Source organism: Papio anubis, chromosome 7, assembly GCF_008728515.1.
Source record: "Papio anubis isolate 15944 chromosome 7, Panubis1.0, whole genome shotgun sequence".
NCBI classification, from domain to species: Eukaryota; Metazoa; Chordata; class Mammalia; order Primates; family Cercopithecidae; genus Papio; species Papio anubis.
In genome coordinates this window covers 69842062-69865165 of record NC_044982.1, presented here as the reverse complement: position 1 = coordinate 69865165, position 23104 = coordinate 69842062, and the positions used below count along the sequence as shown (strand labels likewise).

At 41.0% G+C, this 23104-nt stretch overlaps 1 protein-coding gene across 2 annotated transcripts in view; it reads right to left on the bottom strand.

Moving 5' to 3' along the window:
- SLC25A21 (solute carrier family 25 member 21) overlaps positions 1–23104 on the bottom strand; it is a 508849-nt gene that overhangs the window by 7204 nt on the left and 478541 nt on the right. For both annotated transcript variants that reach the window (XR_002523324.2, XM_003901719.5), the window contains exon 8: positions 169–350. Coding sequence is in view for 1 of the 2 variants with exons in the window: in XM_003901719.5 (XP_003901768.1) it covers positions 169–350 (182 nt within the window). In the remaining variant the exon portion in view is untranslated. The remainder of the gene's footprint in view (positions 1–168; positions 351–23104) is intronic.

The window sequence follows — 23104 nt, the reverse complement described above, 5'->3', positions numbered from 1 at the left end:
CTTATTATTTTATTGTCTTGGAAAGCTTGTCATACATATTTGCAGAGTTTCTTAGACACAAGCTCCACTTAGGAGGGCTTACTGGTTCTCATCTAAATGGAAGGACAATTCAGTTTTAACAATACGTGAGCCTTATACATTTATTAAAATAAGAATGTGTTATGTTACCCTTCTTCCTGATAGACTGTTGCCATTGTTTTAAAACAGGTTCTGTACTTGATCTCTCCAGGAACTGGTTGAGGCCCTTGAATCCTACTTTTGGCAACATCAAAAGGGATGTTAATGACTGAGGCTATTGTCCCCGAGAGAAGACCAATCCCAAATTTTCTCAAAAACTCCAAGGTTGGATCCTAAAAGAAAAGAAGAATAATATAACAGAAAGGGGAGCGGAAGCCCCTAAGTCGGTTAAACACTATAAAGCAATATGTATTTAAGCAGAGCATTGCACTCCCGGCACCCTCCTGTTATTCCAGCGGAACACATTAGGATTTCCTAGGCTGGAACTTGTTTTCTTGACAATCCCATTGGCTATGTTTTTACACATGGTCTAAATTGCTGAAGTACACATTTCCTCACACAGGATTTATAAACACAGTTCATAAAGAAAGACTGGTATGGCATATGGGGATGATTTGTATAATTGGGCTTCACAATGTACTTAGTATTACTGTATCAAAACAGGAGAAATCCAAGCACACTATTAGCTAATTGGCCAGAATATTTTACAAATGACAGCAACTTCCACCATGAAGCCTACTAAAATGCTCATTTGTGTGTGGACCCCCAAATGTTAAATTAAATCAAGGCTACTCTCGGTCTGCTGCTATTCCCTGCCAGGTTTTTTGCATTTATTTTCACGTGTAGCTGATCCACTGTACTGAGAAGTGCTAGCTTCCTGTTATTAACAAACCAACTTGGGGCAGCTGCAAAACAGCCTGTGATATTCTGTGCATTATAAACAGTAGTAAGTCACTGGACTAATTGACTGAAGAATTTACAATCCATTGTTTCGGAATGTTGTTCTTCCTTCACGGCAAAGGAAGAAACTGAGAAAGAGAGAGCAAGAGTGAGTAAAAGAGAAATATTTCTTCCTTCTGTTAGAATTTAGGCCCTTCACGTCAGTCTGATTTGATTTTCCACCCCCGCCCCCCGCACTGCTTTCTGACATCAAAGTACTTAATTAGGTCTTATGTGGGAGTCACTTTCCTTTGGCCTATTTTTGTGCCCTCTGAGCTCACATTATGATTTGCTATAATGAATTTGCTGGGAAGTTCTCATTATGTTGCCAACCTCAGTTCTATGTTTTCAGTCCTCTGTTCTCAGAAGAGAGGTCATATCACATACTATAAGCTGCTGACTCTGACCCCCCACCCTATCTTTTCCCTGCCCTCTCTTTTGATTGATATTTTAGAGGGATCATCACAGAGGAATAATATAGTGCTGTGCCACAACACTATTTTATCCAGAGGGGAAGCATACCATGCTTAAGTTAAACAAGAAAATTCAGGTCTGAGCATTACATGCTTCCAGTCTCTATGAAAGAAGAAAACTTCTGAGGGCTCTGAAATTTTCAGCTGAACCAAGAGCCAGTTACCATCACAGAAACTCCTATGTGGCTAAATATAAAAAGCAAGGGTTTGGTAATAATTCCTGGATCTGGGCCATACAGGTGCCGGGGAGGTTTAAAGGGATTTGAAAACCAACAGGGTGTTTCAACAGGAAAAACAATGCAGTGATTGCAGTATGAGTGAGGTGTGTTTAAATAATTCCCTCTCCCCCCATTTTTTCTCTTTTACAAGGAGAGAAAAATGCCTTTATGTTACTCCTCTCCATTATGGCACAGAAGCAGAACTGGAGCTCAGGAGGACAGTGAATTCTAGACCAGCTCTGGTTGTCTGACCTCGGATGAGTCACTGAATCACCTAGAGCCCAGTGTATACAAGGGAAGTTTTTAACACCTACCTTACCTCCAAATTGTATCATGTTTCTGATAAATAAAAACAATAATATAAGTAAAAATGTTATAAGTGTTGCACAAACCTGGCAGAAAATGAATAGTATTTTTATGTAGCCTGTTTTCTAAAGATGCAAAACATTCTGTGAAAAGATGCTTTCTTGAAATCCCCGTGACACTGCAAAGCTCTCTTTCTTTTTCAATTAAGGACAAGAATGGAAATGATGATTTGTATACACATTGTCCTTCTGGGAAGTTTGGGAGACTGGCTGATGTGTTTGCTGAGGACCAAAGTTGGGGATGGAAGGTGAACAAAGAGACTCAGTGATGGTCATTGTGCTTGAGAGATGGCATTGGAAACCAAAAGCTTAGGTCTCGAGGTCATCATATCATAGTGTTCACTAGCAGGAGTAAGTGTCCACCTTTGTATTTATTTATTTATTTAAGATGGAGTCTCACTCTGTTGCCCAGGCTGGAGTGCAGTGGCAGGATCTTGGCTCACAGCAACCTCCACCTCCTGGGTTCAGGTGATTTTCCTGCCTCAGCCTCCTGAGTAGCTGGGATTCCAGGTAGATGCCATCATGCCCAACTAATTTTTTGTATTTTCAGTAGAGATGGGGTTTCACCATGTTGGCCAGGCTGGTCTCGAACTCCTGACCTCAGGTGATCTGCCTGCCTTGGCCTCCCAAAGTGTTGGGATTACAGGTGTGAGCCACCGTGTCCGGCCCACTTTTGTTTTTTATACATTTCCCAGTACAACAGTAAGATCCCACAGTGGTTCCCCAATCCAGCTGTGCTTCAGAATCATCTGGCAATTTTACAAAATACAGATGCCTGGGTCCCGCTGCAGACCCATCTCGGGGGTCCCAGATCAGAACCTCATAGGAAGGTGCCTACAAATTGTTCAAAAAGCTCTCCAGGGCTCCTAAGGCTGCCAGATAAGGACCTGAGTCTAGGAATCAGTGATTTTGATGTTCCACACTGGCAAAGCAGATGGTCAGTTGCTACCCCTGTGGGCATTCTAGGGAGGAAAAGAATTTGCTTGGGATGGCCATGAGGCTATCCCTGACCACTGGCTTCTGGGCCCATAGTCAGTCTCTTCCTTGACCCTGCTTGAATCCAGCATCCCCAGCTGGGCCTGCGTGTGCAAGGACAACCCTCTCAGCTCACCTCTGCTTTCTTTGCCACGTGCCACCAGCCATCCTCGAATGAATGCAGCATCTCAGATGCCTCTCCCGTTCATCCTCTCCTGGCCACTGCCACCTCTCTGGCTTTAGATCAAGTTCCCATTACCTTTACCAAGTCTTGCTTCCTTCCTGCCTTCTAGGATCTATTCTTCACAGTGATATCGGGGTTCTCTTTTTAGAAAAACAGATCTGCTTCTGGTATCTTCCTACTCAAAGACCCTCAATACTTCCTGGATGCACAGAGAATAAAGACAAACCGGCTCACTTGGCCATTGATTTCTTTCCCATACTCTCAATATGCTTCCAACTTATGTTTCCAGCTTCCACTTCTACACCCTACCCTGAATCCATACTATGGTCACACTGGTTAATTCATAATTACTCAAACATACCAAGTACTTTCCCAACTCCACGCTTTTCTTCAAACGATTGGTGCAGCCTAGAATGTCTTTCTCCATCATATTCACCTATAGCAATCTCACTGCCCTTTAAGGTCCTGCTTAAATCCCATTCACCCAAGGAAGTTTTACAGATCCCCTGTCAAAACTGATTTATCTTCTCCCCTACTCCCAAGATACTGTCTGAACAACAGTCCTCACCTTTGCTATGGCCCACTTAGTGTTCAGTATATTTTTGCAAGTATCTCTCTTCCCTGCAAGGCTGTGAATCTGCATAGCATAGGAGCATGTGTTACTCCTCTTTGTGTCATCTGTTTTGCAGAGTACACAGTAGGTACTAAATAAATGTTTGCTGACTGGTCTATCAATGTTTATACTTATTTATTTTTTGTAGAAACTATGAGAATCAGGCTTAATCCTTAATCATTTTTTTCCCTCAAGACTTAATGTCTTCCAGGCTGGAAGTGAATCCTTATGACAACGTTGTATTTCTGTCTTTCTCTCAGAAGGTATTAACATGGGGGCATGACAAGGTATCAGGCATTTGGAAAGTGGAGTATTTCAGAGTGGATAAATTGAGACTTTCAGGTCACAGAGACAGAGCTAACCTGGGGTTGCCCAGTTCTATTGCTCAGCGACTCACACAGAACAACATGATATGGCAGGCTGTGGCCAGATTTTAGGAAAACAAACAAACAAACAAAAGCAATTGACAATTGACATAGTACTCTCTGGGCTCTTTGGTCTTAGATTTCCTGACCTTTTCCTTAGTAGAAAGAGGCATCCACTTGCCTCAAAAAGAATGAGGATTCTTGTAGCAGGAACACAAAGAGAGAGAAAAAGGTAATGGTTTAGTGTTTTTGCTTTCAAATTAGAATCTTGATCATAAAAATGGAAGCCTTGGAGAAGAGGCATAGTCTTGAAAAAGATTGGGAGCAGGGGACAAAGTATGTGGAGTCCACATGTAGAGAAGGCACCAGGATCCCTACTAGTGGCTGTGGCCAGAGAGCCATCATGCAGGAGCCATCCACCACACTGGACCCTTCCTTGGCATTCTGGTACCGTGTGGCCAGGGAAAAGCACCTCCCTTGGAAGCTGCCCTCATGGCACCTGGAGGAGAGGGTCTTCATAGCTGCTGCCAAATCAGGTTCAGGAACGATGCAGAGCACTCCCTAGTGCTAATGCTGCTGAGCTCATCCAAACTGCCCTGGTGGACAACCTCCTTGTCAGCAACACAGGGCCCTAATAAGCCTGGGGACAGGACGATGGTGTGGAGGAGAAAGTTCCAACCCTAGTCCTTGGGTGGGGCTGGGTCATTATTTGGTACTTATTTAGAAACTTTCCTTTGAAGCTATCTAAGACATAGACATCTCTGTGAGTTGGTCAGTGATTTCACTGTCATTGTGATGGTTAAAACCCCTAGGCAAATTGAATTTGCATAGCATTTTGGAGTTACCTAGCAGGCAAGTTGCGTCATCAGGGAGAAAAACCCTCAGACAATGATTCTTTACTGGTTAACCATGAAATAAGGGGTCCTCAACTTGGAACCTGAGTCAGAGGAGAAAACAAGTAATACAGGAACCCACTTCATTGAACATAGTGAGCTTTTGTGGGGAGTAGTGGGATGGGGGAGGTGGAGAGGATGGGTGGCCATGCTGAAACCAAGATGCTCGGAGCTGAAGAAAGCAAGTTGAGTGTGGCTGTCGCCTCTACCCAGACCCTGTTACCCCTGGGGATGCCTCTGGAAGCCCCTGGGTGGTACCCAGGCAGCATCCAGGACAGCTGCCTGCTGCCTTCCGTCCTACCGCCCCACCTCCAGCAGCCCAGGACCCTACATTTCCAGCCTTTCTCTTGGCCTCCTCTTCCCACAGGCAACTCACTCCAGGTTAAAACATGTCTTCCCCAGCTCACAGAAGAGGTAACAATTTTAATAAAAATAAACATTGATTGAAGTACATATTTTGTGCCAGATACTGCTAAGTGCAAATGTCTAAGCATTACATCTGTTAATCTTCACAACCTTTGAGTTACGAACTATTATTATTATTCCTATTTTACATATGAGTTAACTGAAAGGTTAAGTATAAGAAGGGATTTTTTGTTACATCCAAGTGAACCCAAGACTTTGCCTCCAGGCATAGTTTTTCTTCTTATACTCCTAAAAGTTAGTGGGTGGGTTGGTGGGGGAGGAGTCTAAGAACCTTCTGAAATTCTAAGCAATGCTTCTGTATTAGTCCGTTTTCATGCTCCTGATAAAGACATACCCCAGATTGGGCAGTTTACAAAACAAAGAGGTTTAACTGGACTTACAGTTCCACATGGCTGGAACATCATGGCGGAAGGCAAGGAAGAGCAAGTCACATCTTACGTGGATGGCAGCAGGCAAAAAAAAGAGCTTGTGCAGGGAAACTCCTGTTTTTAAAACCATCAGCCTTCATGAAACCCATCCACTATCATGAGAACAGCATGGGAAAACCCGCCCCCATGATTCAATCATCTCCCACTGGGTCCCTCCCACAACATGTGGGAATTATGGGAACTACAGGATGAGATTTGGGTGGGGACACAAGGCCAAATCATATCAGCTTCTGTGTCTCTGTAGATGAGCTTTTCTGGGGAGTGTGTCTGTTGATTTTATTAGGCTTGTAAAAGCTTGAAAACAACTTCATGAGACCATTTTCCCTACCAATATGTTTATGAAGTAAGGAAAGGGCAGTGCAGGGTTGAAAACAAAGAGGCTAAAAACAGGAAGCCCTAATTTTCACAGGGATTCTCAGGCAATCCACCTAAATAAAATGATTTCCACACACAATCCTGCTCTGGAGTCTAGTTACTCACACCTCAACCATATCCATGAACTCTGTGATTCTCAAAGTGTGTTCCCCACACCACCACCATCAGCACCATGTGGGAACTCATTAGAAATCAAAATTGAGGTTCCACCCCAGACCAGTGAATCTGGGAATGGAGCCCAGCTACAGCAATGTATTTGAACAAGTCCTCCAAGTTATTCTGATGGATGGTAAAGTCTGAGAACTACTGCTTAATTAAGTTGATCATTCACCCTCTTTGGATCCTTGGGCTGGATAATTGATGCTCTAAGATTCATCTTAATCACTGACCCTAAGGGGCTCTGGATGTGTCGGGAAGCATTCTGAAGCTTTCTTTGGTGGAAGCAGGGGTTGTTTCTTCAAGGCTGCACAACTGAAGGCAATGATGTTAAATCTGTTCAACCTCTCCTATCCTTAGCTCAGTCCAAAGCTGGAATGGCTATCAGTGGGGTCGCCTGATCTGAGTGATACCTATCTCATAGTTTGAATGGGTCATTTTGTACTGGCTAGCAGTGAGTACAGCATTTCTGCCAATAACCATAATAATAAATAACAAGGAAATTAATAGCAAAAGTAAATAGCAACAAAAAATGCTATACGTGTTATAATATTTGTATTTTTTCACACTATTATGAGTAATAATGCTATTATTAATAATGTTTATTGCCAGGCACAATGTCATATGTGAAAAGTATATACAAAATGTATATATGATATAACAAACCCTATGAGTTAGGCATATAACACCATTTTACAGGTAAGGACATGAGACATAAAAAGTTAAGTCAGTTGTCCAAGATCACACTGCCTGTAAGAGGTGGAGCCTGGATTTGAGCCCAGCTCCTTCTGACTCCCAAGCCTATGTTTCTTAACCATTATGTCATATTGCTTCTTGTGACTGATTCATTCATTGTGAATCCAGCCAACAAAGATTTATTGGGTGCCTGTATATGTCCAGTCTTACATTGGGTGCTAGAGTTGGGTATGAAGGTAAATGGTCCAGAGAGGGGACTGGAAGTGGGCGTCTAAGCAACTATCCCAGTTCAATGGGATTAGTACTGAAGGGGGAATGTGAAAAAAATGGAGGGCAAACATACAGTATGGAGAGGAAATTCCTCCTGGGATTTCACTATCTGAGTCCTGTAAGATGGTATCTAGCTTCTGCCTCTTAAAGCTTGGCCAGTTGTTGGCTGTTAAGGAAGTCAACAGAAGACATATTATTATAGTGAGTCACCATATTAGCTGTATGGCTAGCTCTCTGAATTGAGAATCACATGACCTGGAGTATCATTTTGCCTTTTTCCATTAATTTATTTTAAAAATTGGAGGAAGAAGATGAGAATAAGACACTCACTATGAGTCAGGTACTGGGTTAAGCCCTTTGTATATTTAAGCCCCACAAAACCCCCGAGCAGATGAGGTACCTGAGCCATACAGAAATTTGCTACCTTACAAAGGGATATAATCTTGAATTAGTCAAAAGAGAGCTAAAGTCCTATTATTTAGAAGTGAAGAAGCCAAAGTATTGGGGACTCTGAGATTGCTACATGTCAGTTTTAGAGACATGTACACTTGCCTCTCAGGGCTGCACCCTAATTCAACATGCAAGGAGATCACCTCTTAGGCCAAGAGAAGACTTAAGTGACAGAAAATAAAAATCCCAGAATCACAAGACTAGGAGTGAATTCAGAATGCCACCTAGCCTAAGTCAAGTATTTTGAATGGATCACACATAAATTATGTAAATGAATATTAATATTAAAAATATATTATGTTATTTAAAATTTCCAGCTTAATTCCATAATTAGCTCCAACTGTCACCAATTAGGGAACATTTCTTGTACTTAACTGATGTTCCTCACCAATAAGCCTAAACCATTTTACTCCACCACTTTGCTCAATTGCAAGGGCAAGCAACTGTTAACTACTCTTGATGTAATTCACTGGAATTTAAAAACTGTTATTAACTTTGGGAGGCCAAGGTGGGAGGATAGCTTGAGGCCAGGAGTTTGAGACCAGCCTTGGCAATATAGTGAGACTGTCTTTAGAAAAATTAAAAATAAAAATAAAATCTCTCTGTTACTGCAATAGCATTTTATTTCCAGTACACTTTTAAAAAAATTCCTTTTCAATATTTATTTATAAGTAGTATGTATTATTTCCTCATCTATGGATCTTTTCCTCTAAATATTTTCTGATTTTTCTTATAAATCATGTGATATAACTAAACTGGAGCTGAGTAGTCTGAAATATTAATGAATATTGCATGCATTGACCTTATTCTGTGATAATAATATGGAAAACAATACTTGCAGGTTTTAAAAATGGTTTACTTCCCTTGCAAACATTTTAAGGCTGAAATTAATATTTCCATTCACAAATGAGAAAACTGAGACAGAGAGAAGGTATAAGTTTGCCAAAGACACATGGCTAACTAGTAAATACTAGAATTGAGAATTAACACCAGGTTTTCTTGCTAGAATTCTCTGGCTATTTCCATTACACTGTGTGATCTTTCTGTGAGTGCACAGCTGACGAGATGTGTTTACCAGCCCCTCTTCAGGGAGATCAATGAGTTTCTCTGACAGAACATATTATTTATAGACTCTTTGTGACTTAACAAGAGACATTAAGAAGTGATCCCAAAACGCTGGCGGCTGTGATGTCCCACAACCTCTAAAAATTCAACATCAGAAACGTGATCATATGACTCAAAACAGTTAACACCCTACATATTTGTAGCTAATTTAACCATATAGTTCAAACTACACAGCCAAGACCTAAAGACAGCATAAGTAATTTAAGGCAATGGCACTTGAGGGGATAAAATATGTCCATTGAAAGAGGCATATGCCTCCCCTTTTACCTTTCCCGGCATGGGCTCTGACACCTGGCTTCGTTGGCTGGCCAGCTGGCTGCTAGCTTGATAAACAGAAACATCGCCCATCTCAGAGGTCTTTGTGATTAGGGTCTGGGGTCATTAAGAAGGCGTTTCACCCAGGGATGTGCCAGAAGAAGGAGGTTAAGATGAGAAAGCAGGATTTGTCAGCCAGTGAGGAGTGGGGGTGATGAGGGACACAGGGCAGGAAGCCTGCTTCTCTGCAAAAGGCAAGATTGAGCAGAGGACGGCAATGGGGCTTTTCTTTTAAGGAAACTCAGCATTAAAATGTAATCTTAGAATGTTCCCACCTCATGTCAGCCCAAATTACATTTCCTTTGATCTCTGCAATTAAGTCACCCTTTAATTCCCCCTGGTACTTCACCAAATAGGGTGGTCCCCCAAGGAGTTACATGATTTTGGGGGTATCACTAAAGTATTTCTTTACAGAACTCAATTCTGTGACTCATTCCCATGCCCTCTGTAGCACATCACTATCACAATAGGTGAAGTGGAGGTTGCCACACAGTCCTTCATTTCCTTAAGGTTGCAAGCCAGAGGTGGTACCAACAAGAAGCTTATGATGGATCCCTGCATGAAGGAACTGCAGAAGATTTACTGTAGTAATACATTTTTTAAAAAAATTATATTTCAAGTTCTAGGGTACATGTGCACAACCTACAAGTTTGTTACATATGTATACATGTGCCAAGTTGTATGTGCTGCGCCCATTAACTCGTCATTTACATTAGGTATATCTCCTAATGCTATCCCTCCCTGCTCCCTGCTCCCCACAATAGGCCCCGGTGTGTGATGTTCCCCTTCCTGTGTCCAAGTGATCTCATTGTTCAATTCCCACCTATGAGTGAGAACATGCAGTGTTTGGTTTTCTGTTCTTGCGATACTTTGCTGAGAATGATGGTTTCCAGCTGCATCCACGTCCCTACAAAGGACACAAACTCATCCTTTTTTATGGCTGCATAGTATTCCATGGTGTATATGTGCCACATTTTCTTAATCCAGTCTGTCACTGATGGACATTTGGGTTGATTCCAAGTCTTTGCTATTGTGAATAGTGCTGCAATAAACATACGTGTGCATGTGTCTTTATAGCAGCATGATTTATAATCCTTTGGGTATATACCCAGTAATGGGATGGCTGGGTCAAATGGTATTTCTAGTTCTAGATCCTTGAGGAATCGCCACACTGCTTTCCACAATGGTTGAACTAGTTTACAGTCCCACCAACAGTGTAAAAGTGTTCCTATTTCTCCATATCCTCTCCAGCACCTGTCGTTTCCTGACTTTTTAATGATTGCCATTGTACCTGGTGTGAGATGGTATCTCATTGTGGTTTTGATTTGCATTTCTCTGATGGCCAGTGATGATGAGCACTTTTTCATGTATCTGTTGGCTGTATAAATGTCTTATTTTGAGAAATGTCTGTTCATATCCTTTGCCCACTTTTTGATGGGGTTGTTTGTTTTTTTCTTGTAAATTTGTTTGAGTTCTTTGTAGGTTCTGGAAATTAGCCCTTTATCAGATGAGTAGATTGCAAAAATTTTCTCCCATTCTATAGGTTGCCTGTTCACTCTGATGGTAGTTTCTTTTGCTGTGCAGAAGCTCTTTAGTTTAATTAGATCCCATTTGTCAATTTTGGCTTTTGTTGCCATTGCTTTTGGTGTTTTAGACATGAAGTCCTTGCCCATGCCTATGTCCTGAATGGTATTACCTAGGTTTTCTTCTAGGGTTTTTATGTTTTAGGTCTAACATTTAAGTTTCTAATCCATCTTGAATTAATTTTCGTATAAGGAGTAAGGAAAGGATCCAGTTTCAGCTTTCTACTTATGGCTAGCCAATTTTCCCAGCACCATTTATTAAATAGGGAATCCTTTCCCCATTTCTTGTTTTTCTCAGGTTTGTCAAAGATCAGATGGCTGTAGATGGGTGGTGTTATTTTTGAGGCCTCTGCTCTGTTCCATTGGTCTATATGTCTGTTTTGGTACCAGTACCATGCTGTTTTGGTTACTGTAGCCTTGTAGTATAGTTTGAAGTCAGGTAGCATGATGCCTCCAATTTTGTTCTTTTGGCTTAGGATTGTCTTGGCAATGCGGGTCTTTTTTGGTTACAAATGAACTTTAAAGTAGTTTTTTCCAATTCTGTGAAGAAACTCATTGGTAGCTTAATGGGGATGGCATTGAATCCGTAAATTACTTTGGGCAGTATGGCCATTTTCACGACATTGATTCTTCCTATCCATGAGCATGGAATATTCTTCCATTTGTTTGTGTCCTCTTTTATTTCGTTGAGCAGTGGTTTGTAGTTCTCCTTGAAGAGGTCCTTCACATCCCTTGCAAGTTGGATTCCTAGGTATTTTATTCTCTTTGCAGCTATTGTGAATGGGAGTTCATTCATGTTTGGCCCTCTGTTTGTCTGTTACTGGTGTATAAGAATGCTTGTGATTTTTGCACATTGATTTTGTATCCTGACACTTTGCTGAAGTTGCTTATCAGCTTAAGGAGATTTTGGGCTGAGACAATGGGGTTTTCTAAATATACAATCATGTCATCTGCAAACAGGGACAATTTGACTTCTTCTTTTCCTAACTGAATACCCTTTGTTTCTTTCTCTTGCCTGATTACCCTAGCCAGAACTTCCAACACTATGTTGAATAGAAGTGGTGAGAGAGGGCATCCCTGTCTTGTGCCAGTTTTCAAAGGGAATGCTTCCAGTTTTTGCCCATTCAGTATGATATTGGCTATGGGTTTATCATAAATAGCTCTTATTATGTTGAGATATGTTCCATCAATACCGAATTTATTGAGAGTTTTTAACATGAAGGGCTGTTGAATTTTGTCAAAGCCCTTTTCTGCATCTATTGAGATAATCATGTGGTTTTTGTCTTTGGTTCTGTTTATATGCTGGATTATGTTTATTGATTTGCATATGTTGAACCAGCCTTGCATCCCAGGGATGAAGCCCACTTGATCATGGTGGATAAGCTTTTTGATGTGCTGCTGGATTCAGTTTGCCAGTATTTTATTGAGGATTTTTGCATCGATGTTCCTCAGGGATATTGGTCTAAAATTCTCTTTTTTTGTTGTGTCTCTGCCAGGCTTTGGTATCAGGATGATGTTGGTCTCATAAAATGAGTTAGGGAGGATTCCCTCTTTTTCTATTGATTGGAATAGTTTCAGAAGGAATGGTACCAGCTCTTCCTTGTACCTCTGATAGAATTTGGCTGTGAATCCATCTGGTCCTGGACTTTTTTTGGTGGTAGGCTATTAACTATTGTCTCAATTTCAGAACCTGCTATTGGTCTATTCAGGGATTCAACTTCTTCCTGGTTTAGTCTTGGGAGAGTGTAAGTGTCCAGGAAATTACCTGTTTCTTCTAGGTTTTCTAGTTTATCTGCATAGAGGTGTTTATAGTATTCTCTGATGGTGGTTTGTATTTCTGTGGGGTCGGTGGTGATATCCCCTTTATCATTTTTTATTGCGTTTATTTGATTCTTATCTCTTTTCTTCTTTATGAGTCTTGCTAACAGTCTATCAATTTTGTTGATCTTTTCAAAAAACCAGCTCCTGGATTCATTGATTTTTTGGAGGGTTTTTTTTTTTTTTTTTTGAGACGGAGTCTCGCTCTGCCGCCCAGGCTGGAGTGCAGTGGCCGGATCTCAGCTCACTGCAGGCTCCGCCTCCCGGGTTCACGCCATTCTCCTGCCTCAGTCTCCCGAGTAGCTGGGACTACAGGCGCCTGCCACCTCGCCCGGCTAGTTTTCTGTATTTTTTAGTAGAGACGGGGTTTCACCGTGTCGGCCAGGATGGTCTCGATCTCCTGACCTCGTGATCCGCCCGTCTCGGCCTCCCAAAGTGCTGGGATTACAGGCTTGAGCCACCGCGCCCGGCCTGGAGGGTTTTTTGTGTCTCTATCCCCTTCAGTTCTGCTCTGATCTTAGTTATTTCTTGCCTTCTGCTAGCTTTTGAATGTGTTTGCTCTTGCTTCTCTAGTTCTTTTAATTGTGATGTCAATTTTAGATCTTTCCTGCTTTCTCTTGTGGGCATTTAGTGCTATAAATTTCCCTCTACACACTGCTTTAAATATGTCCTAGAGATTCTGGTATGTTGTGTCTTTGTTGTCATTGGTTTCAAAGAACATCTTTATTTCTGCCTTCATTTCGTTATGTACTCAGTAGTCATTCAGGAGCAGGTTGTTCAGTTTCCATGTAGTTGAGCGGTTTTGATTGAGTTTCTCAGTCCTGAGTTCTAGTTTGATTGCACTGTGGTCTGAGAGACAGTTTGTTATAATTTCTGTTCTTGTACATTTGCTGAGGAGTGCTTTACTTCCAACAATGTGGTCAGTTTTGGAATAAGTGTGATGTGGTGCTGAGAAGAATGTATATTCTGTTGATTTGGGGTGGAGAGTTCTGTAGATGTTATTAGGTCCGCTTGGTGCAGAGTTGAGTTCAATTCCTGGATATCCTTGTTAACTTTCTGTCTCATTGATCTGTCTAATGTTGACAGTGGGGTGTTATAGTCTCCCATTATTATTGTATGAGAGTCTAAGTCTCTTTGTAAGTCTCTAAAGACTTGCTTTATGAGTCTGGGTGCTCCTGTATTGGGTACATATATATTTAGGATAGTTAGCTCTTCCTGATGAATTGATCCCTTTACTATCATATAATGGCCTTCTTTGTCTCTTTTGATCTTTGATGGTTTAAAGTCTGTTTAATCAGAGACTAGGATTACAAACCCTGCTCTTTTTTTGCTTTCCATTTGCTTGGTAGATCTTCCTCCATCCCTTTATTTTGAGTCTATGTGCGTCTTTGTATGTGAGATGGGTCTCCTGAATACAGCACACTGGTGGGTCTTGACTCTCCAATTTGCCAGTCTGTGTCTTTTAATTGGAGCATTTAGCCCATTTACATTTACAGTTAATATAGTTATGTATGAATTTGATTCTATCATTATGATGTTAGCTGGCTATTTTGCCCATGAATTGATGCGGTTTCTTCCTAGTATCTATGGTCTTTACAATTTGGCATGTTTTTGCAGTGGCTGGTACTGGTTGTTTCTTTACATGTTTAGTGTTTCCTTCAGGAGCTGTTGTAAAGCAGGCCCAGTGGTGACAAAATCTCTTGGCATTTGCTTGTCTGTAAAGGATTTTATTTCTCCTTCACTTATGAAGCTTAGTTTGGCTGGGTATGAAATTCTGGGTTGAAAATCCTTTTAAGAATGTTGAATATTGGCTCCCACTCTCTTCTGTCTTGTAGGATTTCTGCCAAGAAACATGCTGTTAGTCTGATGAGCTTCCTTTTGTGGGTAACCTGACCTTTCTCTCTGGCTGCCCTTAACACCTTTTCCTTCATTTCAACCTTGGTGAATCTGAGAATTATGTGTCTTGGGGTTGATCTTCTTGAGGAGTGTCTTTGTGACGTTCTCTGTATTTTGCTAATTTGAATATTGGCCTGCCTTGCTAGGTTGGGGAAGTTCTCCTGGATAACATCCTGAACAGTGTTTTCCAACTTGGTTCCATTCTTCCCATTACTTTCAGGTACACTAATCAAATGTAAATTTGGTCTTTTCACATAGTCCCATATTTCTTGGAGGCTTTGCTCATTTCTTTTTACTCTTTTTTCTCTAACCTTGTCTTCTCACTTTATTTCATTAATTTGATCTTCAATCACTGATACCCTTTCTTCCACATGATTGAATTGTTTATTGAAGCTTGTGCATATGTCATGAAGTTCTCGTGCCATGGTTTTCAGCTTCATCAGGTCATTTAAGGTCTTCTCTACACTGTCTATTGTAGTTAGCCATTTGTTTAATCTTTTTTTCAAGGTTTTTAGCTTCTTTGCAATGGGTTCGAACATCCTCCTTTAGCTTGGAGAAGTTTATTATTACTGACCTTCTGAAGCCTACTTCTCTTCTGTCAACTTGTCCAACTCATTCTCTGTCCAGCTTTGTTCTGTTGCTGGAGAGGAGCTGCAATCCTTTGGAGGAGAAGAGGTACTCTGATTTTTAGAATTTTCAGCTTTCCTGATCTGGTTTCTCCCCATCTTTGTGGTTTTATCTACCTTTGGTCTTTGATGTTGGTGACCTACAGATGGGGTTTTGGTGTAGATGACCTTTTTTTGATTTTGATGCTATTCCTTTCTGTTTGTTAGTTTTCCTTCTAACAGTCAGGTCCCTCAGCTTCAGGTCTATTGGAGTTTTCTGGAGTTCTACTCCAGACCCTGTTTGCCTGGGTATCACCAGCGGAGTTTGCAGAACAGCAAATATTGCTGCCTGATCCTTCCTCTGGAAACTTCGTCCTAGAGGGGCAACCACCTATATGAGGTGTCTGTGTGTCCCTACTGGGAGGTGTCTCCCAGTCAGGCTACACAGAGGTCAGGGACCCACTTGAGGAGGCAGTCTGTCCATTCTCAGAACTCAAATGCCATGCTGGGAGAACCACTGCTCTCTTCAGAGCTGTCAGACAGGGATGTTTAAGTCGGCAGAAGTTGTCTGCTGCATTTTATTCAGGTACATCTTGCCCACAGAGGTGGAGTCTAGAGGCAGTAGGCCTTGTTGAGCTGCAGTAGGCTCTGCCCAGTTTGAGCTTCCTGGCCACCTTGTTTACCTACTCAAGCCTTAGTGATGGTGGATGCCCATACCCCAACCAGGCTGCCACCTTGCAGATCCATCTCAGAGTGCTCTGCTAGCAGTGAGCAAGGCTCCGTGGGTGTGGGACCCACCAAGCCAGGGATGGGGGAGAATCACCTTGTCTGAAGGTTGCTAAGACCTTGGGAAAAGTGCAGTATTTGGGCAGGAGTGCCCCCATTTTTCCAGATAGTCTGTCATGGCTTTCCTTGCCTAGAAAAGGGAAATCCCCCAATCCCTTGTGTTTCCCAGGTGAGGTGATGCCCCGCCCTGCTTTGGCTTGCCCTCTGTGGGCTGCACCCACTGTCCAACCAGTCCTAATGAGATGAACCAGGCACCTCAGTTGGAAATGCAGAAATCATCTGTTTTCTGCGTCGATCACGCTGGGAGCTGCAGACCCGAGCTGTTCCTATTCAGCCATCTTGGAATGTCCTCCCCAGGTTCTACCAAAATTTAATACAATACCACCTCAAGCGATCCTCCTGCCATGGCCTCCCAAAGCGCTAGGATTACAGGCATGAGTCACTGTGCCCAGCTCATGCCAACATCTTGATGTAAAAATAAAACACATTTTTCCTCTCTTCCTTTCCATCCCATTCTTCCAACAAATCCCCCACAATCTATTTGTGCACAGTCTTTGGCTACATTTAAGAAAGGTGTGTGTTCATGTCACAGGAATGGTTGATCCTACTGTACTCTGCATTTGATCAACAAAAAACTGCAATATTCTGTTTAGCTCTGACATTGACATGGACAAATCTGATGCACTATAGTAGGAGAGATAGGCTACTCAGAGACTGGAAGCCATGTCACCAGAAGAGTGAATGGGGAGCTGTGGGTATACTCTGAAGAAAGAAAGACCCATGTGTCCACACATTTGAAGAAGTATGTAGAGTACAATGATTAAGAACATGGGCTCTAGGTTCAGATTGCCTAGGGTCAGGCCTTTGAAAGGAGTTAGTGGAGATAGGCACCAGGCTCTGACATTCTTTGTGAAGACTTGTTCAAAATCTCTAAAGAAAAGGGCTATGCCATGTCACTCTCCTCTTGTGTATTTACCAAGCCTGACACATCATAGATATGTAATAAATGCCTTAGCTTCCTTTATAAAAACATAATAAACAAAGAACCAAGGTTTCAGAAGCAAATTACAAAGGAGGCAGATACACACACTGGTTAAGCACCTGGTAGCAACCACAAAGCAAATAATAGCAGCTTATCATTGTCTTGCCCACAGCTGGGTACGGTGGTCATGAAAATGATGTGGTGCATTGGAATCATAGTTGCCTCCTGGTAACTGAACAAGGAGGCAGCTTAAGTGAGAATGAACTGCCTTTTTTTTTTTTAAGAGGAAATTTGCATTTTAGGTATTGTTAGTTCTAATGGGTCCAAGTCAGCTTAGAGTCAGCTCTCACTATACACCTTTCATTCTTTATAATCTTGGCTCTCTTTTGTTGTTTTGTTCATAAACTTTGACAAAAATATTTTCCTCCCGATGTCATGGTATCATGCTTTTTTGTTCCCAGTGAAAATATCTGCTATTGAAGCTTAATTTAAAAATACAGTTGTTTTTACTTCACTGCTATCAGAAGAATCTATTACAGTGTTTGTTTTCTCTTCATGTGAGATAATTTAGGGAAATGCTAGCTCTCCACTCCTCAGAAGGTCACTAACTAAAATGAGATGGTTCAATTGATAAGCATTCTTTAAGGAATGTGGAGTATTCCCAAGATCCTATCCTCGCAGGGCTCTAGGCTTTGGAATGAAGTCTTGTTAAAACCTCTGCATCTAAATGTAGCCATTCAGAAAATAGCCATGAAAATTCCTTTTTTCCCTCTAAGTTTTCTGTTCTTTAAAGTATCGAAAAATGTAGAATAATTTTGAAGGTTTTACCCACTTAGATCAAATTATTTTATATATATATATATATATATATAATGTCAAAATGGATTACGGTTTAAGCATAATACTTATCACTTGATTATATCATCTCCTGTATATATTTCACAGATATAATATGTATTGTATATACCTATATACACACGTGGTTAGACAATATCACCTAGGAATTAATTATGTGTTGAGTATTATACAGAATACAAGAAAGTATTTATATATTTCCTTGGGAACCCAGTAGGATATTTCTGTTTTAGTGTGTTCTTTCTGTTTGACTCTCTCTCCTTGACTCAATAAAGGCACTGACCCCAAGGAAAACTAACAAGCCAGGTTCCCAAAACAAAATTCTAGAGATTGAGAAACTGGAGGGAGGGCACACTGAGATGCTTCAACATGGAGGTAGGGAGATAATCAAGAAGTCTTTGAACCAAGCTAGTTCAATGAGATTATACCTCTGAACTTCCATACATGAAACTTTCTCATGCCCATTTAGTTCCACTTATGTAATATGTCTGTTCCATATACCCGCCGTTTAAGGGGAGTAAGTTGCCTTTATATTATGTGCCAAAAACATTCTGGTCAAGCTAACCTCTGCAGCCTCCATTTCTCCTTCTCTACTGGTTCTCTATGCACCAGCAACACTCATTCTTAATCTTCTCTGGGGTCCCTGAGTTTCTTTCTGCTTCAGGATAGTCACATTCCTGTTCTTTCTGCCTGGTTCATTCAACCTCTTCAGATTGGCGTGGCTTGTCCTCATTCTTCAGCCCAAGCCTAAACATTGTTTCCAAAAAAGACCTTTCTAGCCAGGCTCGGTGGCTCACCCCTATAATCCCAGCACTTTGGTAGGCTGAGGCAGGAGGATCACCTGAGCCCAGGAGTTGGAGATCAGTCTGTGCAACACAGGGAAATTCTGTCTCTACAAAAAAAAAAAAAAAAAGAAAGAAAGAAAAAAAAGAAAACGGACTTCCCTACACCATCTCCCTGCCCATCATGGGTCTAGATTAGAATCTTTGTTTATAAATTCTCACAGCTTGATAGTTATCTTGCATGGCACTTAACACAATTGGAATGATTCAGTTCCTTGTGCAATGATTTGTTTATTGTCTGTCTCCTCTATTTGACTGTAAATGTTATTAAGGGAGGAGCAGTGCTGATGCTTCCTAAGAGGGTGCCCAACACACAGTAGGTGCACTGTGAATACTTTTGGAATGAATGAATAGAATAGACCCACTGAGAACCTAAAGCTATTTGCACCTCATTTCCATCCACTTGGGGAGTGTCTGACTGGCCTGAAATTTATTTAAGGAAGTATTTGAACCCCTGGCCCTCTGCTCTCTGCCCTCTCCCATACCCCCTCCCCTATACATACCCCCACTAGGGAGTCTGTGCAAACTGCCAATGAAAGATACCCCTTTTTACCACAGAATATTGTCACATATCCTGGAATTTTATAGATAATAGGTACTTGTAGTTTTCCCCCAGTGGTTTCTAGAAAGGAGAGTTGTTCTTAATGAAACTTTAATGTTCCTGCCCTTCCCATTACCGGATGATTGGTAAGACTAATGATGGAGTAAGAGAGAATCAGAAAATTAAATGCTCATAAATTAAATCATATCATGCTCTAATTCTATTGAGATTCTTCTTTTCAAAATATAAACAGCTCTGTCTAAGTTCTCCCCTTGAACCCAAAGGTGCATTTTTCATTCAGCCCAGTGCACACCTTAGGGAAGGATGTAGCTCTCAATCATGAAACTAACACATTTCCACATTTCTTCTGGTAAACTGAAGTGGGTCTGGCACCACCCTCAGACATTCTACAGAATTTACCTTGGAAGAAAATAAATATGTTTGACTTAATGCTGTCTGTAGTGAATGACCACAGGGACAGGTCTAAATGGTTTATTAAATAAGAAAGATTGAACATTTGAAAAACTGTTCTCTCTTAAAATATTTCTAACCCACACATGTAATTTATATCATGGCAAAATTCAACACAAAAGGTCTATTGTTTTTGGCAAAATAACTGCAAACATCCTTAATTAGGATGCAAACTGAAAGCACCATTTAATACTGTTGACAGCCATTAGCTTTAGACAGCTGTTTCCACTACTATTTTATTTATGGAAACATATGAAAAGAAGTAAATATGAAACTAGAAGACAAAATTATTCATGACATGCAATATTTAAATCTTATGATTTTTATTTGCATGTCAACATCACAAATAATATGCTCTGAACATCCCCAACTTGGAATGGTAATGAAAAAAACTGTTTTTGCAATGAGAGCTTATTCCCACAGATATTCGAAAAAGATGTCAGCATTTAAGTTAATCAGTATCTGTTTCTAGTGGGCTTTACTTTGAGAAGTGATGGCCTCTTTCTGGGGAGAAAGGGTAATTCTTTATCCTGACACCCCATTCCATTTACTACAAGATGTAAATGAATGCCTCCATTAAGTGAATTCCATGGTCAGTCAATATCCAAAGCAGTCTTTCCTCTATTGTAGTCACTTATTCACCATTCAATAGGAACAGCTAGCTCCTAAAAACAAATCTGAAAGGACATAACATAGGGCATCATTTTCAAACTGGTAATGCACCATTCTTCCAGGGCCATATCTCATAATTCGGTGTTTCTACGGATTACGGACTGAGGATACGAAAGGGAGGACCAGGTTATGGGTCTGAACATGGCAGAAAGAGAATCCGGTTACATTATCTGGACATTTCAGACACTTCATTTATTTAAATTTTAGTAACCACTTTTAAAGAGATAATTTATGTGTGACAAAATACAAGGTAAGACTGGGCACGGTGGTTAATGCCTGTAATCCCAGCATTTTGGGAGGGTGAGGCGGGCAGGATCACGAGGTCAGGAGCTCGAGACCAGCCTGACCAACACGGTGAAACCTTGTCTCTACTGAAAATACAAAAATTAGCCACTCATGGTGGCGCATGCCTGTAATCCCAGCTACTCAGGAGGCTGAGGCAGGAGAATCACTTGAACCCGGGAGGCAGAGGTTGCAGTGAGCCAAGATAGTGCCACTGCACTCCAGCCTGGGTGACAGAGCAAGACTCCATCTCAAAAAACAAAACAAAACAAAAAAAATAACAAAGTAAAATGTAGAGTGAAAACATTACATGATACGGTCGAAAGAGCTCTGGTCTCTCGTTCTTTCCCCACCCCTGCCATATGGCTTCAGGTGAATTACTTCAGTAACTCATCTCTGGGCCTTGACTTCCTGTTAGGTTTCCTTATCTGAAAATGACAGTTATTGTGACAAGGATCAGGCAAAATCATGGAGTCTATAAAAATGATTTTAATAGCATAAAGTGGCACAGAAAGTTGGGATATTTTTCTGTGATAACTTAAAAAATGTATGTACCATAGATCACTAATCTGAAGAGTTAAAAAGTCAAGAACGTCAAGGATGGTAACTGACCTGAGTTACCTGGGCTTACTGTTTTAAGTTCCTATTTTACCTCTGCAAACATAGCCTTAGAATTAAGTAAAATGTGAATATGTAAACTGGGTGATCTATTTTATGAGGTTCTGCTACATTTTTCAGTGATTTACTTCCTATTATAAAGTTAATGCATACAAAATGTAAAAGCTCTCAACAGCTTAGAATGGTATTAACATAAAGAATAAGTACTTTCCTCCACCACTGCTCACTTTCTCCCACTCAATCTCTCTGTCTCTGCCTCTGTCTCTGTCTCTGTCTCTCTCTCTCTCACACACACAATTCCCCATTTCCACTCCCCAGAGAAAAACATTATGAACAGTTTCTTGTAAAACCAAGTACTTTGAAGATGAAAAACACTGTAAGACATTTATAGATTTTTTTTTAAATTAAAGAAAAATCTAGAATTATCCCATGCCAGTCAGAGTTCGTGAAATCTCAGATTTCCTTGGAACAACAGAATGACCAATTGCTGGGTAAGGGAATTGAAACAATAACCCTGTAAACAAACTGTCCAAAGTGAATGGCCAGAGACAGCCTACAGCAAAGATGGAATAAAGTCTTCAAGAAACACCACCTCCTCATCATGGTTTATAACAACTTGATGACGTTCTTCAACATGTTTTAATGATTATCATACCTTCCTCTTCACAAAGGATTGATTTATTATGGTTTAAATTTAAAGAATACTGGTTTCCCAGTTTTGAATCAGGCTTAGATTACAGAACACGTAAAATCAATGACTTTGTTCTAGGCCAGGAGAAAAAAAAAAAAAAAAAAAACACCAACCAGCGTTCGTTTAAGTACACAAGGAATAGTTTGGGGAAAAAATTCCTCCCGTAATTCTGCATACTAACGAGCTCCACTACTCCTTCCCTCACACGTCACTGGGACCATCTCACTTCACTTTTATGCCACCTTAACATTCACAGATTACTTCACATATTATTTGTTTTAATCTTCAAAACAATCTTGTCAGATAGAAAAACATTGTTTTTCAATTTACAGATTCAAAAAACTGAAGCTCAGAGCAGTGAAGTGATAGACTCAAGGTCATTCCACCAGTAAGGGACAAGACTTCACTTCTCATTGAGGTAGACCGATGACTTCTAAACATCTATCTCCAGCTCAGCTTTTTCCTCACAAGCCACATGACCCATATCCAACCAATGAACTTAACATCAGCACTTTGCAGTCCCAAATGCAGTTAGACTCAGAGTTTCCAGGCAGAGCCCATCATATTCCTCCATAAGCCCATTCCTCTTTCAGTGGTTTTCTTTCCCAGTGAATGGTGCCACAATTGTTTCAGTTGCTCAAGCCAAAAACCTAGGCATCCTTCTGAACCCCCTACTTTTTCTCAACATGCACTTATGGTCCATCACCACATCCTGCAGATTCTGCCTTCGGAATACTTCTCACATAGGCCCACTTCTCCGTGTCTCCCCCATAGATGCTATAGTCCAAGACTCCACCACCTTGTATTGCAATCATTTCCATGTATACATTCTGCCTTTTCCCTCCCAACCCCACCCCATTCCTTCTCCACACTGTAGCCAGAGTCATTAGGCTGTTCCTCTGCTTAAAATCATTTGTCGGCTTCCAAATGATGAAGATCTTAGATGAAGATAAGAATCCTTAGTGTGGCCTACAACGGCCAGTATGATCTGATCCCCTTGTGTCTCTCTGGCCACGTTCTTGCCTTCACCTTTTTGCTTTCATCGCTTGGGCTATTTTTTCATTTTATCCAAGGTACCCAGCTCTCTCCCTCCTAGAGCTTTTGTGCTGGATGTTCCATGTGTCTGGAATGCTTTTGCCCATTTGCTGTCCCTTGCTCATTTCTAACTCATTCTTCAG